This window comes from Phalangium opilio, unplaced genomic scaffold (assembly GCF_054372755.1).
Source record: "Phalangium opilio isolate 3A_F unplaced genomic scaffold, DU_Popi_V2 ptg000039l_1, whole genome shotgun sequence".
Taxonomy (NCBI): Eukaryota; Metazoa; Arthropoda; class Arachnida; order Opiliones; family Phalangiidae; genus Phalangium; species Phalangium opilio.
The window spans coordinates 2,720,856-2,738,262 of record NW_028324162.1 but is presented as its reverse complement, the minus strand read 5'-3'; the positions used below and the strand labels follow the sequence as shown (position 1 = coordinate 2,738,262).

General features: G+C 39.2%; 1 protein-coding gene across 1 annotated transcript; it reads right to left on the bottom strand.

Annotated features, from left to right (window-relative positions):
- Nucleotides 1-11,600: 11,600 nt before the first annotated feature.
- LOC149681253 (uncharacterized) lies at nt 11,601-14,959 on the bottom strand. The gene is made up of 9 exons (XM_089834497.1): nt 14,706-14,959; nt 14,439-14,641; nt 14,126-14,390; nt 13,244-13,333; nt 12,990-13,160; nt 12,853-12,924; nt 12,329-12,418; nt 11,911-12,276; nt 11,601-11,853 (listed from the first exon to the last, which is right to left on the bottom strand). Exons 1-9 carry the CDS (start codon nt 14,893-14,895, stop codon nt 11,705-11,707), a joined length of 1,596 nt encoding a protein of 531 aa, XP_089690623.1. The 5' UTR covers nt 14,896-14,959; the 3' UTR covers nt 11,601-11,704.
- Between the last annotated feature and the right edge of the window lie 2,448 nt (nt 14,960-17,407).

Here is a 17,407-nt window from a genome sequence, read left to right as displayed (position 1 = left end):
TCGAAATAATACCCTACACGAGCTCCATCTATGAAGGCCGATACCCAGTGAGACCCCTTTTCATAGTGCTAATCTAAATTTATAATTAACGATGCGGGATATCTGGTAACCTTAGGTAACCTATTTGATGCGAAAACACCCAAAAAGTTGGGCGTATCTGATAAAGCGAGAATCAAGTCTACGGTGGTGGTTGCTGACATTTTAATAATCTACAATTACGTTTCTATTTTTATCGATTTGAATCATGCTTTGAAATTCGGCGTATACAATGCATACTGCGGCTTCCGACAAAGGTTTAGCGAATCCCATGTCCAATCTTAATTGTCCTTGCTTAACGGGGTTCCAGTGGTTTGTTTCGCTAGCAGATAGGTCCGGTGTCAGATCAAAAGCGTAGAGGGTTAACCCGTTGGCAAACTCGTTGGGAGTAATATCGTTACCGTCGTCTTTATAATGAATACCCGTGCCCGCGAACAATGTTTGATAAGCTTGTATATACAAGTTTTTACCGAAATCAGGAGTCAACGCTTTCGAGGGTATTTGTTCGTTATCGAGGTACAGAGACAAAAAATTTAAATCCCAAGTTTTAAAGTTAAAGGGATTCAGAGCGTAACTGCCCTTGAACGCCGCGTTGTAAACTCTTCCAATAATGACGCGATTAGGCTGAGGGCCTAGATATATATTGTTAAAACTCTCGGTGCTACTTCCGGTAGAGATAGTTTTAGTTTTAAGTTCGGTGCGCGTAAAATTATATTTGGCAGTACCGTTATTAAGCGCTGCTTCATGCGCTAACAATATTTTAGGGCTGAGTTTAACTTTACGTACCGCGAGTGCAGCGTCTAGTATCTTGACTTTACAGTTTTTGAGAGTGGCTGTTTCTTCACACATTAAGGCAAACTCGTCCTTGTTGCGAGTAAACACGACTTTAAGGTCCACCCCGTTTAAGAGATATTCGGGAATATTAAACACGTCACTAAACACGGGTGTAAAAAATTCAATCACGGCCGATTTAGCAGTTTTAGCCATTCGAGCGACGAAACCTTCATTTGAAAAGTCGTCGAACTTTCCGGCTTCGTCCTTTTCCCATCCGGCCATCATGAAGTGAGATTTTTTGGCCGCGGGTCCGTAATTTGAGACAGTTTCGATAAAAGAAGTGAAGGCGTAGTTTTGGGCGGCTGAAGAAACTCGGGTATTGTTCAAGAAAACATCGCAAGTTCTCCACAATGCATGGCCAGCGTTGTTCACGAAAGCTACCACGGCTGCATCAGGAAGATCACTTCCATCTTCGTTGGTGATTTTGACTTTGTTGTAATGCATGGTGTGGGCTACATCGATGTAGCTATCTCCATTGCCCGAGATGAGGTATTCGAGGGTAGAGCTATCACCAATGGCCGCCAAGGGTTTGGCCCATACACCTTGAGCATGTTCGACACTAGTTTGAATCGGCACAGGGGCAAAAATGTCCAATTCACTCTTAAGAGCTTGGAGAGAAAACATAATTTTTTCAGGAGCTAAATATATCGCGTGGCGTCTGCTTTGAATGACGGTGATAAACTGACAGGCGTTTAACTTTGCGTCTCTTTATCTTTAATCCTGAACCTTGCTGTGCAGCAGTCATGTTCTCATAAGTTTCCTGCAATCTCTTTTTCGCGGCACTTTTCACATTCTGACCTTGCATTTGTCACCAAGAATCTTTTGTCCCGTACTAATGGCTCTAGGTGCCAAATACTTTGCACCTCAAATTAATAAGGGGCGTGCCCATCTAAATAACCCTTTCAGGGCGCTCCCTATCCCGTGACCTTTTTGGTGGGGGGTCCCGACAAATACTTTAGACACCCCCCTGATCTAAATAATACCTCCTATACTCACAACGAGACTCTAATGTTTGGGGTTTTGGCATGGTCTAAAGTGTAGTTTACAGTTCGACGTTCCACTCGATTGACGCGTCTTGGCCTAAACTATTCCTTATATCAATGTCTATAGTATCAAAGTAACGTTTAGCAACTTTAACGTAATGAGGAGAGATAAATGATTTAGTTATAGTCGAACCGTGAGGTTATTCGCTGTCTACGCCTACTATACGAAGTAGCGGGGCTACCGTATCGCCTATAAATTCATTAGCTACTATATCGGAATAAATAAACAATTGGTCGGGAACATAATAATTTAAATTAGCGGGAACAGAGCTTCTATACGATTGGCTGGTTTTATCTGAAGGGCAAGAGAAAGACGTACTTTGGCCTTTTGGGGTTTTAAATCCTAATATCCTTTTCAAAGTGGGAGAAAGAGCCAAGATACCGTTAGGTTGAATAGTTAAAGAAATATAATCAGAGAGGGGATCCGAATCAAATTTAAACTTTGAACCGTATTGAAAGCCGCTTAATCCGGAAGCTATTTGTTTAAGGAGGGCTTCTAATGATTTGTAATAACCCCCGGGAACTATAAAGGCCTCGGCTTTAACAATAGGAGTAGATAGAAAGTACCGAATTGGGGACATGGCGTCAGTGTGGCAGACCTGCCACATGATCTGCCACCAGTAAATATGGCGTCAATGAATCAAACATGGCGCCCACAGCATTTTTTCTTCTTATGGCGCCAGTGAATCAAACATTTTTCTCACAATCTTGTTGTGACGTCAGTGAAACGTACATGACGTGTCTGGCGTCAGTGAATCAATCATGGCGTCAATGTTAGGCTTATGCGTCATATTACCTTTCGGATATATTGGTTCAAACGTATATGACGGTAGAACCGTTATCGTAATTAACACTGTAATTATGTTCTATCAACACGCGGTTTAAACGCCATTTTCACTATAAGAACATGATTGGTCTAAAAGAGTGACATGTTTACATGGTCAGAAAGTCACGTGACATTAAAGTATAAAAGACGAGGACGGTTTAAAGATAAGACATTCTACATCCCTCCTTGAAGTACCGATCCAGATTCGCAAAATGTAAGTATAATTATTTTCATATATTTATGCTAGTTAATTTTGCCCTTATTTATGGATATGGTTTTCTACCACAACAGGGTTGAACCTTTAACATCCTTTGAAACCAGTAATACACAAAACGGGCTTTCCAACTCTAATCGGTGTAATGTGGATCCGAGAAAGAATTATCCGATTATTGTAGAATCTGTCGTAAGACGAAAGAACTTAAGAAGAATTAGGAAATTCGAAACCATCGGACAGGATAAGGATTACGGGAGAGCCGAACGTACCATAGATTCAGAAGCGGGGGATTTAGTAATAAACCCCATACCGAATGAATTCTTTAATTTATATGAGTGTGGCGAATATTACACATTACAATACGTTAATGCCCCTTACATAAATTTAGGTTTGAAGCACTTAGCGTTGTACAAGTTACTAACTTTCTCCGCCCAACTCCCACCAGGGACATTAATCGACATGTTTGCTAGACAGTTTCCATGTATCATAAATAATAGGACTCATTATTTCAAATTGAAAGAATTCGAGGGGGATTCTATCTATGCACATTATGTTCATCTCTCCCCCCACAAAATGTACGGAATGTCCAACCCTAATATTTGCCAGTTAGGTAGTTGCCATCCTCGCAATGAGGAGGAATGTAAATTTCGCACCTTTTACTACGGGGGATACGAATTTCATTGCCCCTACCAGTACTTAAGAGTTTTGAACTTAGCTCTTCATATGTGTATGTTTATGGTTTATAAAACTAACAAGGCAGTTAGAAAAAACTATAAGGATAAAAACGAGACGGCCATGCATTATATGTTCAAGGCCATGTACATTTGCAAGTTAGCCGAGTGTCTGTATGATAACACCCACAGTTTAATGTTTTACGAAGTTCATTATCATATGAGATCCAACGGTTCGAATCATTATTTCGCCAATAATTATTTCGCAGACTTTATTTAACTTATTGGTTAAAATAGATGTTTAATAATTGTACTTAAGTTTTCAATTCTGTAGGCAAATGGTTTCTCTAAAAGTGTATGTAACTCATCCTGTAAATAATACTTTGAATTTAAATAATAAATATTCGAATTTAATACTTTCTCATTTATTTAAATATATATATATATATATAGACATATTACAGCATATTATTATATAAAAAAAATAAAATCACACGCACGAGGGATTTTCTTTCGCGTATCCACGTCTTATGTCCCCCATGTACCTAAAGGTAACATTTACCCTTTCTTTTAATGAGGGGTTGAAATCCTTGGGAACGGAATGCTCCCAATTTTTTTGACAATTCAAACCCCTCATTAAAAGAAGGGAACCGTTTTTTAAAACAACCGAAATGGTTGCCCGAGATTCGCCTTTAGGCCGCATCTGAAATGTTCTTTCAGCACCGAAGGATAGGGAGGCGATAGTTGAGTGCACTCCATATTCATCGTCGGAGTGCCACCCAACACTATCCCTCCCATTCCGATACAAATTCACAACCGCGGCATTGAATTGTACCCCGCACTGCGCCTCCACTTTTTCTTTTAAGCCTCGCAGGCTTTTGGGCCACTCAGCTATACTCCTATGGGATGTCGTCCCATAGGAGTAATTTAAAAAGTTTTGGTTTTCGCAAACGTAGAAAACTTTACGAGGAAGTCTCCTGTTCCCTTCCTCGTAAAGCCCCTCAAACTCGGACAATAGTTTGCCGATAGTGACTTCCTCTTCGAACCCGTCGCGGTAGGCTATCGATGCACCCATGCCGAGCGTCCTCTCGCACAAAGGTGCCCCTCTTGGTGTTGTCGGCAGATCCAAAGGTATAGGGTCGAGCAGTGGAAGTGACATCAACGATGTTTTCGACGCCGACGGTGTCGATGGTGGTGTTGGTCGGGCATCCCTCCCTGATGACTCGGAGTTTGGAGGCGGAGGAGGTAGTGACGACGCTGAAACGTTCCTCATCTTTTTTTCCCGCCGTTTTGCCGAGCCAGCACGTGGTAGCCTGATGCGCGGAGGTTGAGGAGCATCAGAAAGAGTGTTCTGCCTAAATATAAATATAAATATAAATTAGTAAACTCTGACAAACTGGTAGAGTAAATTCATGCAGGAGAAAAAAAATAATAATAATAAGGTTTAATTTCTACTCACCCTTGAGAGTTCATATTCTTGATGTCGTCCATTTCTTGGTTATTACCCTCCGCAAAATATCTTCCAACAGCAAAAGTTGCAAAGTATTGAAAAATACTATAAGTAACTAAGAGGCAGGCAGGATCTCGTCTGAAGTCAGGAACAAAAAGTGATTGAGCTGGATCTCGTCTGAAGTCAGGAACAAAAAGTGATTTGAGTTTGAGCACACGCCAGGCTTTTATACTCTTGGCGTCGTCCATTTAATCCCTGTTTCATCCATCATACAGGTTTTACATTGACGTCACGTTGAAATCCTCGTCATGTTTCGAAATTCGCGTCAAGTTCAATCTAGTTCGTTTACTTGCAAGTTTCCTAACCAAAACAAATATTGCAACCCCAACTATCATCCCATATTGACACTAACCGCTTTCTACATGAGTGTATCCCGATTTCGAATTATTTACTTGGATCGTTTATTTACCATCCGTGTTTCTCTATTCTCGATCACCGACCTCTTTATTTACATTTCTTATCCTTCAAATAGGTCTATCAATAAAGTGAAATTGGTTTAAGTTGAAATAATTTCTAAAGTTTTAGGAGTTATTATATTCATATTTAATACTATATTAGAAGTATTAAGTTGAAGTATATTGACCCGAATTTCTTGAAATATGATGCTGGTACCGTTTTCTTAAATAGTATCCCAACACCTGCTTCAAATCCCATATCATTAACGTAGGCTGAAACAGAGGTGTCAGTTATCTAAATATTGGCATATTTCAAATTTAAGGTGTTATTATATGCAAATTTAATACTATATTAGAAGTATTAAGTTGAAGTATATTGGCTCGAATTTCTTGAATATGACAGCGGTACCGCTATCTTAAATAGTTTCCCGACACCCGCTTCAAATCCCGTATCATTAACGTAAGCCGAAACAGAGGCGTAGGTTATCTAAATATAGGCATATTTCAAATTTTAGGAGTTATTTATATTCAAATTTAATACAATCCCACTAAATATAGGCATATTCCAACTAAATATTTTCATTTAATATTTCTAATTAAATTTCAAACTTTATAAATTATTTCAACTTAAACCAATTTCTCTTTATTGATAGACCTATTTCAAGGATAAGAAATGTAAATAAAGAGGTCGGTGAACGGGAATAGAGAAACTCGGATGGTAAATAAACGATCCAAGTAAATAATTCGAAATAGCGATACACACTTGTAGAAAGCGGTTAGTGTCGACATGGGATGATAGTTGAGGTTGCAATATTTGTTTTTGTTAGGAAACTTGCAAGTAAACGAACTAGATTGAACTTGAGGCGAATTTCGAAACATGATGAGGATTTTAACGTGAGGTCAATGTAAAACCTGTATGATGGTTGAAACAAGGATTAAATGGACGACGCCAAGAGTATAAAAGCCTGGCGCGTGCTCAAACTCAATCACTTTTTGTTCCTGACTTCTGACGAGTTCCAGCCTGCCTCTTAGTTGCTTTATAGTATTTTTCAATACTTTGTAACTTTTGCTGTTGGAAGTTATTTTGCAGAGGGTAAGAGAAAATTTACGGGCTAGTACCGAAATTACTAAATTTTCCAAGTTTAAGTTACTTGCGATTTTTTTTTCCGAGATTAAGATTGTCTTTTCCCCATTCATTCTTTGAGGATATTTAAGTGTAATACAGGGTGTTTCTGAAAAGTCCATCACAAATTAAGGGGCGTGTTTATGGGACCAAACTGAGCGGAAAGTACCAAAGAACATGGGGTGTACAACATTTTGTTACGGAGATATGGCCTTCCAAACATTCGCCCCTAAAACAAGGAAATATCCAAAAATGAGGAGTAACACTTAAGACCGACTAACCAGCTTGTTTAAAATTACTAGACAATTTCAATAGCCTTTAATCGAACAATTGATTTCTACCTTTACTAATCAGAAGCGTATAAATGAGTAGAAGTATGCCTACGGTGGTAATGTAAAATTAATCCCAAGTGACATGATGTTTCAAGATCTTCCCAGCACCAAGTAAAATGGTTCTGATTGAAGGGACTTTTATTAGCACAGCGTAAACAACGTTATTTTCAGGAATTAGTCCAAATGTCTACGGGCGGCATTACAAAAACGAGGCAGTCTTTCGAATGATACTTGGACATGTTGGAAGATCCCTGGCTTGTTCCTGTTATCTCAAACCGTAAAAAGCTACGCAAATCTTCATCATCACGGACAACACTCTTGTACGTTAGGTATGACCTTGAGAAAACCTAAAAGGACATCTCGAATGTATTTGAAAAACCCATCTCCAATTAAGGGGCGTGTTGTTTGTTTCCAACAGAGTAAACTCGCCCAGAGAACAATTACAATGCAGAGCCACGTTTCGGCGTTAATGGCCCACAAAGGTGGTCCCAAAAACAAGAACAAACTTTAATTTGTTTCGTTCAGTAAGTGTTTCATGTGTCATAGATAAAACGCCATGATTAATGCACGAAGAAAATGAATTTATTGACAAGTTTTAACATTTAATTGCAACTAGTTACAAAAATTGTTCAAAGTGTTCACCACCCGCGTTAAGGCACACATTAGCACGTCTTACAAATGATTCCCTTACACGTTGAAAAATGCCTGGAGTTTCGCGAATTGTTTGACAGCCGTGAATTATTCGTCGACGTAGCTCTTCAACATCGGGCACTTCAGTCTGATAAACTAAGTCTTTCAGGTGGCCCCAAAGAAAGAAATCACAAGGGTTCAGATCGGGTGATCGAGCAGGCCACTCCACAGGTCTACCTCGACCTAACCACCGCAAAGGGAAGGTCGCGTTAAGATAATTTCGGACCGCGATGCTGAAATGTGGTGGTGCATCATCGTGCATGAACCACATTCTGTTTACCAAACCTAAGGGTACGTCTTCGAGTAGTTCCGGTAAATCGTCCCGTAAGAACTGCAAGTAAGCCACACCGTTTAACCTGGGCTCTAGGAAATTTGGCCCAATTAAATTGTCACCCACAATACCACACCACACGTTTAAACTGAATTGTACTTGGTGACTTCTAACGCAAGTTGCGTGGGGGTTTAGCTGGGACCATTGATGTTTATTATGTAAGTTAATAATACCATCCCGTGAAAAGTTAGCTTCGTCAGTAACCAACAAATCCCGTGGGAAATCGATATCGTTTACTTTAGCCAGAAACCACTGACAAAACGCCGTGCGTCGTGGGTAGTCCGCTGGATTCAAACCTTGAACTTTTTGAACATGGAAAGGATGAAACCGGTGGCTTCTGAGGATTTTCCACACGAGCGTGTGGTTTACGCCTAATCGGCGACCAACTTGGCGGGTACTTGATTCAGGCTCGTCCTCGAAAATGGTGAGAACTTTGTCTTCTACGGCCTCTGGGATGGCTCTCGCTCTAGGTTGAGGTCCAGCCGGTTGGATTCGTCCATCTTGCCTCAAACGTCTGTCCACAGCCTCGAACGTCAGTCGATTTGGTAGTCGCCTCTGCGGAAATCTTTCCTGATACAAGCGTACAGCTGCAGCGGCATTCCCCTCGGCTAGTCCATACATTAGGTGCATATCCGCATATTCGGCATTTGTGAAGAAAGGCATTGTAACAGACTTCGTTGAATTATGAGTTTAATAAAACAAACACATGTACGTGAAACCTCTTTTATTCCTTTCTTAAAAAACATAGTGCTCTGTTTTAGTGCTCTGTTTTTTAAGAATAGGCGAAGTTCTCACTATTTTCGAGGACGATCCAAAAACAAGCAGCCGCCAATTGGTTTGCTGATTAAGAAAAAACCACACGCAACTTGCGTTAGAATTCACAAAGTACAATTCAGCTTAAACGTGTGGTGTAGTATTGTGGGTGACAATTTAATTGGGCCATATTTCCTAGAGCCCAGGTTAAACGGTGTGGCTTACTTGTAGTTCTTACGGGACGATTTACCAGAACTACTCGAAGACGTACCCTTAGGTTTAATAAACAGAATGTGGTTCATGCACGATGGTGCACCACCACATTTCAGCATCGCGGTCCGAAAACTTGTCAATAACATTTTCTTTGTGCATTAATCATGGCGTTTTATCTATGACACATGAAATACTTACTGAACGAAACAAATTAAAGTTTGTTCTTTTGTTTGGGACCACCTTTGTGGGCCATTAACGCCGAAACGTGGCTCTGCATTGTAATTGTTCTCTGGGCGAGTTTACTCTGTTGGAAACAAACAACACGCCCCTTAATTGGAGATGGGTTTTTCAAATACATTCGAGATGTCCTTTTAGGTTTTCTCAAGGTCATACCTAACGTACAAGAGTGTTGTCCGTGATGATGAAGATTTGCGTAGCTTTTTACGGTTTGAGATAACAGGAACAAGCCAGGGATCTTCCAACATGTCCAAGTATCATTCGAAAGACTGCCTCGTTTTTGTAATGCCGCCCGTGGACATTTGGACTAATTCCTGAAAATAACGTTGTTTACGCTGTGCTAATAAAAGTCCCTTCAATCAGAACCATTTTACTTGGTGCTGGGAAGATCTTGAAACATCATGTCACTTGGGATTAATTTTACATTACCACCGTAGGCATACTTCTACTCATTTATACGCTTCTGATTAGTAAAGGTAGAAATCAATTGTTCGATTAAAGGCTATTGAAATTGTCTAGTAATTTTAAACAAGCTGGTTAGTCGGTCTTAAGTGTTACTCCTCATTTTTGGATATTTCCTTGTTTTAGGGGCGAATGTTTGGAAGGCCATATCTCCGTAACAAAATGTTGTACACCCCATGTTTTTTGGTACTTTCCGCTCAGTTTGGTCCCATAAACACGCCCCTTAATTTGTGATGGACTTTTCAGAAACACCCTGTATGTGTGAGTGCCCGTATCTCAGGAAGAAGGAACTTTATAGGCACAAGAGGGTGTTTCCTTCCCGTGTACGGAGTGTTCAGCTAGTTATACCCGGTTTGCGAATTTAAAGATACATATGTTCACCAAACACTCTAAAGCTTCCCCTAAGGTTCCACACCCCCGCATGGACAATACAGACCTATCTACCTCTATCTTTATCTCATTCCCGGGTCCATCAACTTCTACCTTTGTCCCAGTCTCGGGACCATCAACTTCCACCTTTGCTTCGCATGCTGTCCTAACTTCGGACCCCTCCTCCTCCACTCCCCCTGTTGTTCCAACTTTGGGTTCATCATTCTCCACCTCTGTTCCGCATGTTGTCCCGACTTCGGGTCTCTCACCCCTTCCCCTTATCCCTCCGGTTGTCCCAACTTCGAGTCCTTCAATCTCTATTCCCCTTGTCCCCCCAACCCAACACTTTACCGAGTACGATAGTAGACTATCCCTTAATTTCTCTGAGGGTTCTATTAGTGTAGAAAAGTTAAATAGTACGGAGAGTCAAATTATAAACGATCTCATATGCAGAGGAAATCGTTTGACCCCGCCTACTCCATCTCCTTCCCCTCCCGAGGTGAAGGATCCGAAACGGTCCCCGTCAGACCCTATTTCCCCATCCCTTCCTGGGACGAAGAGGCCGAAACGGTCCACGTCCAACCCATCCCCTCCCCCTCCCATGTAGCAAAAAGCAGTCGGCCCAACTGCTTAAAATTTGGGTAGGGAAGACGGGGTCGGTAGTGCTGGGCAAAGGATACCAACTGAAGAGTCGGGATGTCCTACCCAAAAGACTGTTGGCCGACTTACAAACGTCATACATCCGGCCGACATCTTATAAAACACTTTACCGACTAAGAATTTTCAAGTCGGCCATCTGATTAATGGTCGTTAATTTTATGGTCGGCCTACAGTGGAATTTTCCGTTTGAAACTATATCAACAATTTTATAGGAATGCTAGTTGGCCTACCTTAAAAAGGTACCTTCCCCAACTCAAATTTGTTACGTTGGCCTTCAGTTTTATTAAGGGTACGTTTTTATGTCGGCCCTTCCCTCTAACAGATATCCTTAATATACACTTAATGATCCACCCAATAAAGTGTTGGCCTACTTACTTATTACTGGTATTTAATTGTGTGCGGTTAATAGAGATGTGGTCGGTAAAAGGGATCCTTCTACAGACCCTTAATGTGGTCGGTAAAAGAGACCCTTCTACCGACCCTTAATGTGGTCGGTAAAAGAGATCCTTCTACCGACACTTAATGTGGTCGGTAAAAGAGACCCTTCTACCGACCCTTAATTTGGTCGGTAAAAGAGATCCTTCTACCGACCCTTAATGTGGTCGGTAAAAGAGATCCTTCTACCGACCCTTAATGTGGTCGGTAAAAGAGATCCTTCTACCGACCCTTAATGTGGTCGGTAAAAGAGATCTTTTCACCGACCTAAGAGATGTGGTCGATAAAAAAGATAATTTTACCGATCCAAGAGATGTGGCGGTAATAGATATTTTTACCGACCCTTTCTTGGAGAGCTATGTGGCCGGTAATTTCAATTATCACTATTAATTGTTTTAACCTTTAAATTAAAATGCTTATTTTGTGCGTAAAACTCCATAGTTAAGTTCAATTAAAACTAATTAAGTTCAAAAACGTTTTCATTTATTAAAGAACAAGCAGTTCTAGTACGAACAACTTAAATATGAGATCAAATAGAATGAGACTAGGAATTTTTGTCTTTACATCTATTCATTCCGTCTCTTCTGCTGACTTTTTTTGATGTTGCCTTTCACTCCTACCTCCTTCGCGATCCATCGAGTGCTTTATCCAGCCTTTCATGACAGTTTCAATATCATATTCTCGCGTGTTATTGAGTTTTGGGATATTGCGCACTGCATCTGATATAAAAATGAGCTATTAGAATTTTTATTCAGATAATATGAAGCACTTATTACCGATAACAGCTCCCTTCAGTTTCAAATCCCTAAAAGCTATTTTGCCATTAGCACCATTCCAATTACACTGGAGGATCAATTGATGAGCAATTGTGTTTTTTAAGACTCTTCTTGTTGCGTCTTTAGCATTTCTACCGCCCCACAGTCCCATGAGCCTCACAATTTGGAATCTCTTGTCTCCATCTGCCAATAAGTTTTCCAACTCTTCTAATTTTTCTCTTGAGCTTATGGGCCACGCCGGAAGTCCGTTTATTTGAACATCCGCAACGGTAGAGTTTGATTTAGCCTCTAAAATCTTTGTAGTCTTACAGTTCAAGTCAGATAGCATGACAATGACTTTTTTCTGAAAGTTCTCGTTATCCAAGCCTAAAAACAATATCGTATAAGGGACAGTCAATGTTAGCATGAATATAATTACATTTCTTGCAAGGAATGTTTGTTTTTTGTAAATCTTGTACACTATTGGTAGAAGATGGATCACGAGCTGTTTTTGTGCGGTCCATGTCACCTGATAAATTCAATCCAAAAAATGATTAGCTAAGTATTTTTTCAGCAATTTGGAGATAAATGGACGTTAAATTTAATTTGGGGTTGAAAATGAATATCTTTAAAATGCGTCGTTTCAGACGTTTAATTGGTTTTAGGACTGAGATTGCATAGGCGTCTTTGACGTCATAGACCAATATCAAAATGAAAGAGGGTCGCAGAAACTAAAGAGGTCGCTTTAAAACTAATTAAGAGTTTGAAATGCTAGTTTATATGAAGTACAGAAGCAGCGAAATCCGCGAAGATTTGCAGCGATCCCCTTTGATAGCTTTCGAAATTGATCTACGTTATTTTCTCCTATCATCTCCCAGAACCAGAAAAAACCCTATTTGTCAAACTTCAACCACAAATCTCAATAATTATTTTCGAAACCCCATATAATAGTGGACGACATACCACAAGATGGAGTAGCTATCTCTTGAAACAGAGTTCTATGTTTTGAAATGCGAGTCTTAGGATTATCGCTTGCTGAAAATGTAAAACAGTACAATCAGCGATCTTATATATTTATTATTCATAACCTAAATCTTCACCTGGAGAGGCAAACAACTCTGGTTGTGGTAATAGTGATGGCGAAGGGCAATATTGTTCAGTATTCCTCAGATCATTTATTAATGGTGCGTCAGTGCTGAAATCTTCTTCGATAATTTCTTCTTCAAAGATCGAACTTTCAACCGACTTTTTCTGGGAATTAGGACCTAAATCTATAATATTAGCATGAGATTAGAACCAATTAATGTCAGCGTTGTAAGTGTTTCTCAAATTGTAAATTAGCTTATAAAAATACCTTCAGGAATGTGGGCCGTTTCTTTGGCAGAACAAACAGCAGGTTGTTCTCTTGAGGCAAAATTAAAATACTTCGGTGATGTATTTCCATCTAAGAACACACAATAAGAGTAGTTTTCTTTCGAATATTTGTACACATATACTTAAAGGGAGAATGAAATAACGAAACAAGTATTTTTAATCGATTTTGACTCATAAAAGAACATCATAATCGTTTGAGAAAGCTTACCAAAGAGTATCCTTTGACTTTAAATAAATTTTAAAAGTCTCAAAAGTTGACCTGTTAAGGCTAACTTTAAACTTTAATAAACAACACGAGTATTTTTATTTTATAGCCTCTAAAAAATTAGAGGTTTCTTCATAAATAATAAGAGCGCGGTCTCTGCTGAAAGCTCTCGTGAAGTCGCGGTCGCTAATTGGTTACAGGTATTTCAAAAACATACACGTGTTCTTTATTAAAGTTTAAAGCAAAGCGTGGGTCCAGTGGATCCCCTACAAGTTGACTTTCCTTATGAACTCCAGTTTTGGCTTGGCTAAGGCAGGAGACATTTGTGGGCGGGATTTATAAGTGCCCTTATAAATCCCACCCACTAGCCTTTGCCAAGCTAAAACTGGAGTACAGGAGGAAAGTCGCCTTATAGAGGACCCGAGCTTTGCTTTAAGGCTTAACAGGTCAACTTTTGAGACTTTGAAAATTTATTTAAAATCAACGGCTAATCTTTGGTAAGTTTTCTCATATGATTATGATGTTCTTTTAGGAGTCAAAATCGATTAAAAAATACTTGTTTGGTTATTTAAATTTCCCTTTAATACCATTTCATGATTAATCAAGCTCTTTGACCCACTAATATCAGTGAAAATAATGTTAGATATGTTCCATTACCTGAAAGATCCTTATTAATTTCTGTAGTTGAAGGTAACTGGTTTAAATTTGGTGTAGTCTTTTGTAAACTTGAATCAGCCTGAGATTTCTTTTTTGACGCATCGTTTGAATTGAATACAGGTGGTTCTGGAAGGCGTATGGCCTTAACATTATCTTTTTGCTTTGTCATTGACTTGGAAGACGTTGTTTTCTCTCGTATTGTGGTGCTTTTCCGCTTTTTTGGAACTTTCGTTTCTATAAAATTAACAGCGGCGCAAGCAAAATACTTTCAAATAATGAACTAACTTCTGAATAAGCTACACTTTTAAATTACCTTTTTTAATGTCAGTTTCACTTGAAGATGGATCTTCATATTTTCCACTATCTGTTGTATCTTCATGAACGATACGCGTTTTTGTTTTGGTTTTTGGCTGGCTTTCCTTTTGCCTATTGGTTTACCAATGTCAATTTCACTGACTAAATCATCCGTGTCTTCTGCCTTTTTGCATAAATGACGAGCTCTTGCTATATCCGGAACTGTAAATAAACAAAAACATATATACATTCTAAGCTAAATGTGCTTATAAATTAGTTTTCTCACCATCATGGGCCAAAATCTTCACTTTGTACTTGGTCCAATTTTTTCCAGGTGGTTTACACGAGTTAATTAGTTTGCAAACCTCGTTAGACTTTACTCCATTGGGCCACAGACAATATTTTTTGTCTTGAAGCCATGAAGATGGAACATACTGTACTCCGTCATTATTTACGAAAAGCACAACAGCAAACATCTCTCAAATTATAAACTACCAGACTGGGTTTTGAAATATTTCTAAATATTATCAAATGTTTAAATTTCAGCTATATCCTCAATAGTAAGAAATACATTTACAACTATCGTTTATTTACCATCCGAGTTTCTCTATTCCCGTTCACCGACCTCTTTATTTACATTTCTTATCCTTGAAATAGGTCTATCAATAAAGAGAAATTGGTTTAAGTTGAAATAATTTATAAAGTTTGAAATTTAATTAGAAATATTAAATGAAAATATTTAGTTGGAATATGCCTATATTTAGTGGGATTGTATTAAATTTGAATATAAATAACTCCTAAAATTTGAAATATGCCTATATTTAGATAACCTACGCCTCTGTTTCGGCTTACGTTAATGATACGGGATTTGAAGCGGGTGTCGGGAAACTATTTAAGATAGCGGTACCGCTGTCATATTCAAGAAATTCGAGCCAATATACTTCAACTTAATACTTCTAATATAGTATTAAATTTGCATATAATAACACCTTAAATTTGAAATATGCCAATATTTAGATAACTGACACCTCTGTTTCAGCCTACGTTAATGATATGGGATTTGAAGCAGGTGTTGGGATACTATTTAAGAAAACGGTACCAGCATCATATTTCAAGAAATTCGGGTCAATATACTTCAACTTAATACTTCTAATATAGTATTAAATATGAATATAATAACTCCTAAAACTTTAGAAATTATTTCAACTTAAACCAATTTCACTTTATTGATAGACCTATTTGAAGGATAAGAAATGTAAATAAAGAGGTCGGTGATCGAGAATAGAGAAACACGGATGGTAAATAAACGATCCAAGTAAATAATTCGAAATCGGGATACACTCATGTAGAAAGCGGTTAGTGTCAATATGGGATGATAGTTGGGGTTGCAATATTTGTTTTGGTTAGGAAACTTGCAAGTAAACGAACTAGATTGAACTTGACGCGAATTTCGAAACATGACGAGGATTTCAACGTGACGTCAATGTAAAACCTGTATGATGGATGAAACAGGGATTAAATGGACGACGCCAAGAGTATAAAAGCCTGGCGTGTGCTCAAACTCAAATCACTTTTTGTTCCTGACTTCAGACGAGATCCAGCTCAATCACTTTTTGTTCCTGACTTCAGACGAGATCCTGCCTGCCTCTTAGTTACTTATAGTATTTTTCAATACTTTGCAACTTTTGCTGTTGGAAGATATTTTGCGGAGGGTAATAACCAAGAAATGGACGACATCAAGAATATGAACTCTCAAGGGTGAGTAGAAATTAAACCTTATTATTATTATTTTTTTTCTCCTGCATGAATTTACTCTACCAGTTTGTCAGAGTTTACTAATTTATATTTATATTTATATTTAGGCAGAACACTCTTTCTGATCCTCCTCAACCTCCGCGCATCAGGCTACCACGTGCTGGCTCGGCAAAACGGCGGGAAAAAAAGATGAGGAACGTTTCAGCGTCGTCACTACCTCCTCCGCCTCCAAACTCCGAGTCATCAGGGAGGGATGCCCGACCAACACCACCATCGACACCGTCGGCGTCGAAAACAACGTTGATGTCACTTCCACTGCTCGACCCTATACCTTTGGATCTGCCGACAACACCAAGAGGGGCACCTTTGTGCGAGAGGACGCTCGGCATGGGTGCATCGATAGCCTACCGCGACGGGTTCGAAGAGGAAGTCACTATCGGCAAACTATTGTCCGAGTTTGAGGGGCTTTACGAGGAAGGGAACAGGAGACTTCCTCGTAAAGTTTTCTACGTTTGCGAAAACCAAAACTTTTTAAATTACTCCTATGGGACGACATCCCATAGGAGTATAGCTGAGTGGCCCAAAAGCCTGCGAGGCTTAAAAGAAAAAGTGGAGGCGCAGTGCGGGGTACAATTCAATGCCGCGGTTGTGAATTTGTATCGGAATGGGAGGGATAGTGTTGGGTGGCACTCCGACGATGAATATGGAGTGCACTCAACTATCGCCTCCCTATCCTTCGGTGCTGAAAGAACATTTCAGATGCGGCCTAAAGGCGAATCTCGGGCAACCATTTCGGTTGTTTTAAAAAACGGTTCCCTTCTTTTAATGAGGGGTTTGAATTGTCAAAAAGATTGGGAGCATTCCGTTCCCAAGGATTTCAACCCCTCATTAAAAGAAAGGGTAAATGTTACCTTTAGGTACATGGGGGACATAAGACGTGGATACGCGAAAGAAAATCCCTCGTGCGTGTGATTTTATTTTTTTTATATAATAATATGCTGTAATATGTCTATATATATATATATATATTTAAATAAATGAGAAAGTATTAAATTCGAATATTTATTATTTAAATTCAAAGTATTATTTACAGGATGAGTTACATACACTTTTAGAGAAACCATTTGCCTACAGAATTGAAAACTTAAGTACAATTATTAAACATCTATTTTAACCAATAAGTTAAATAAAGTCTGCGAAATAATTATTGGCGAAATAATGATTCGAACCGTT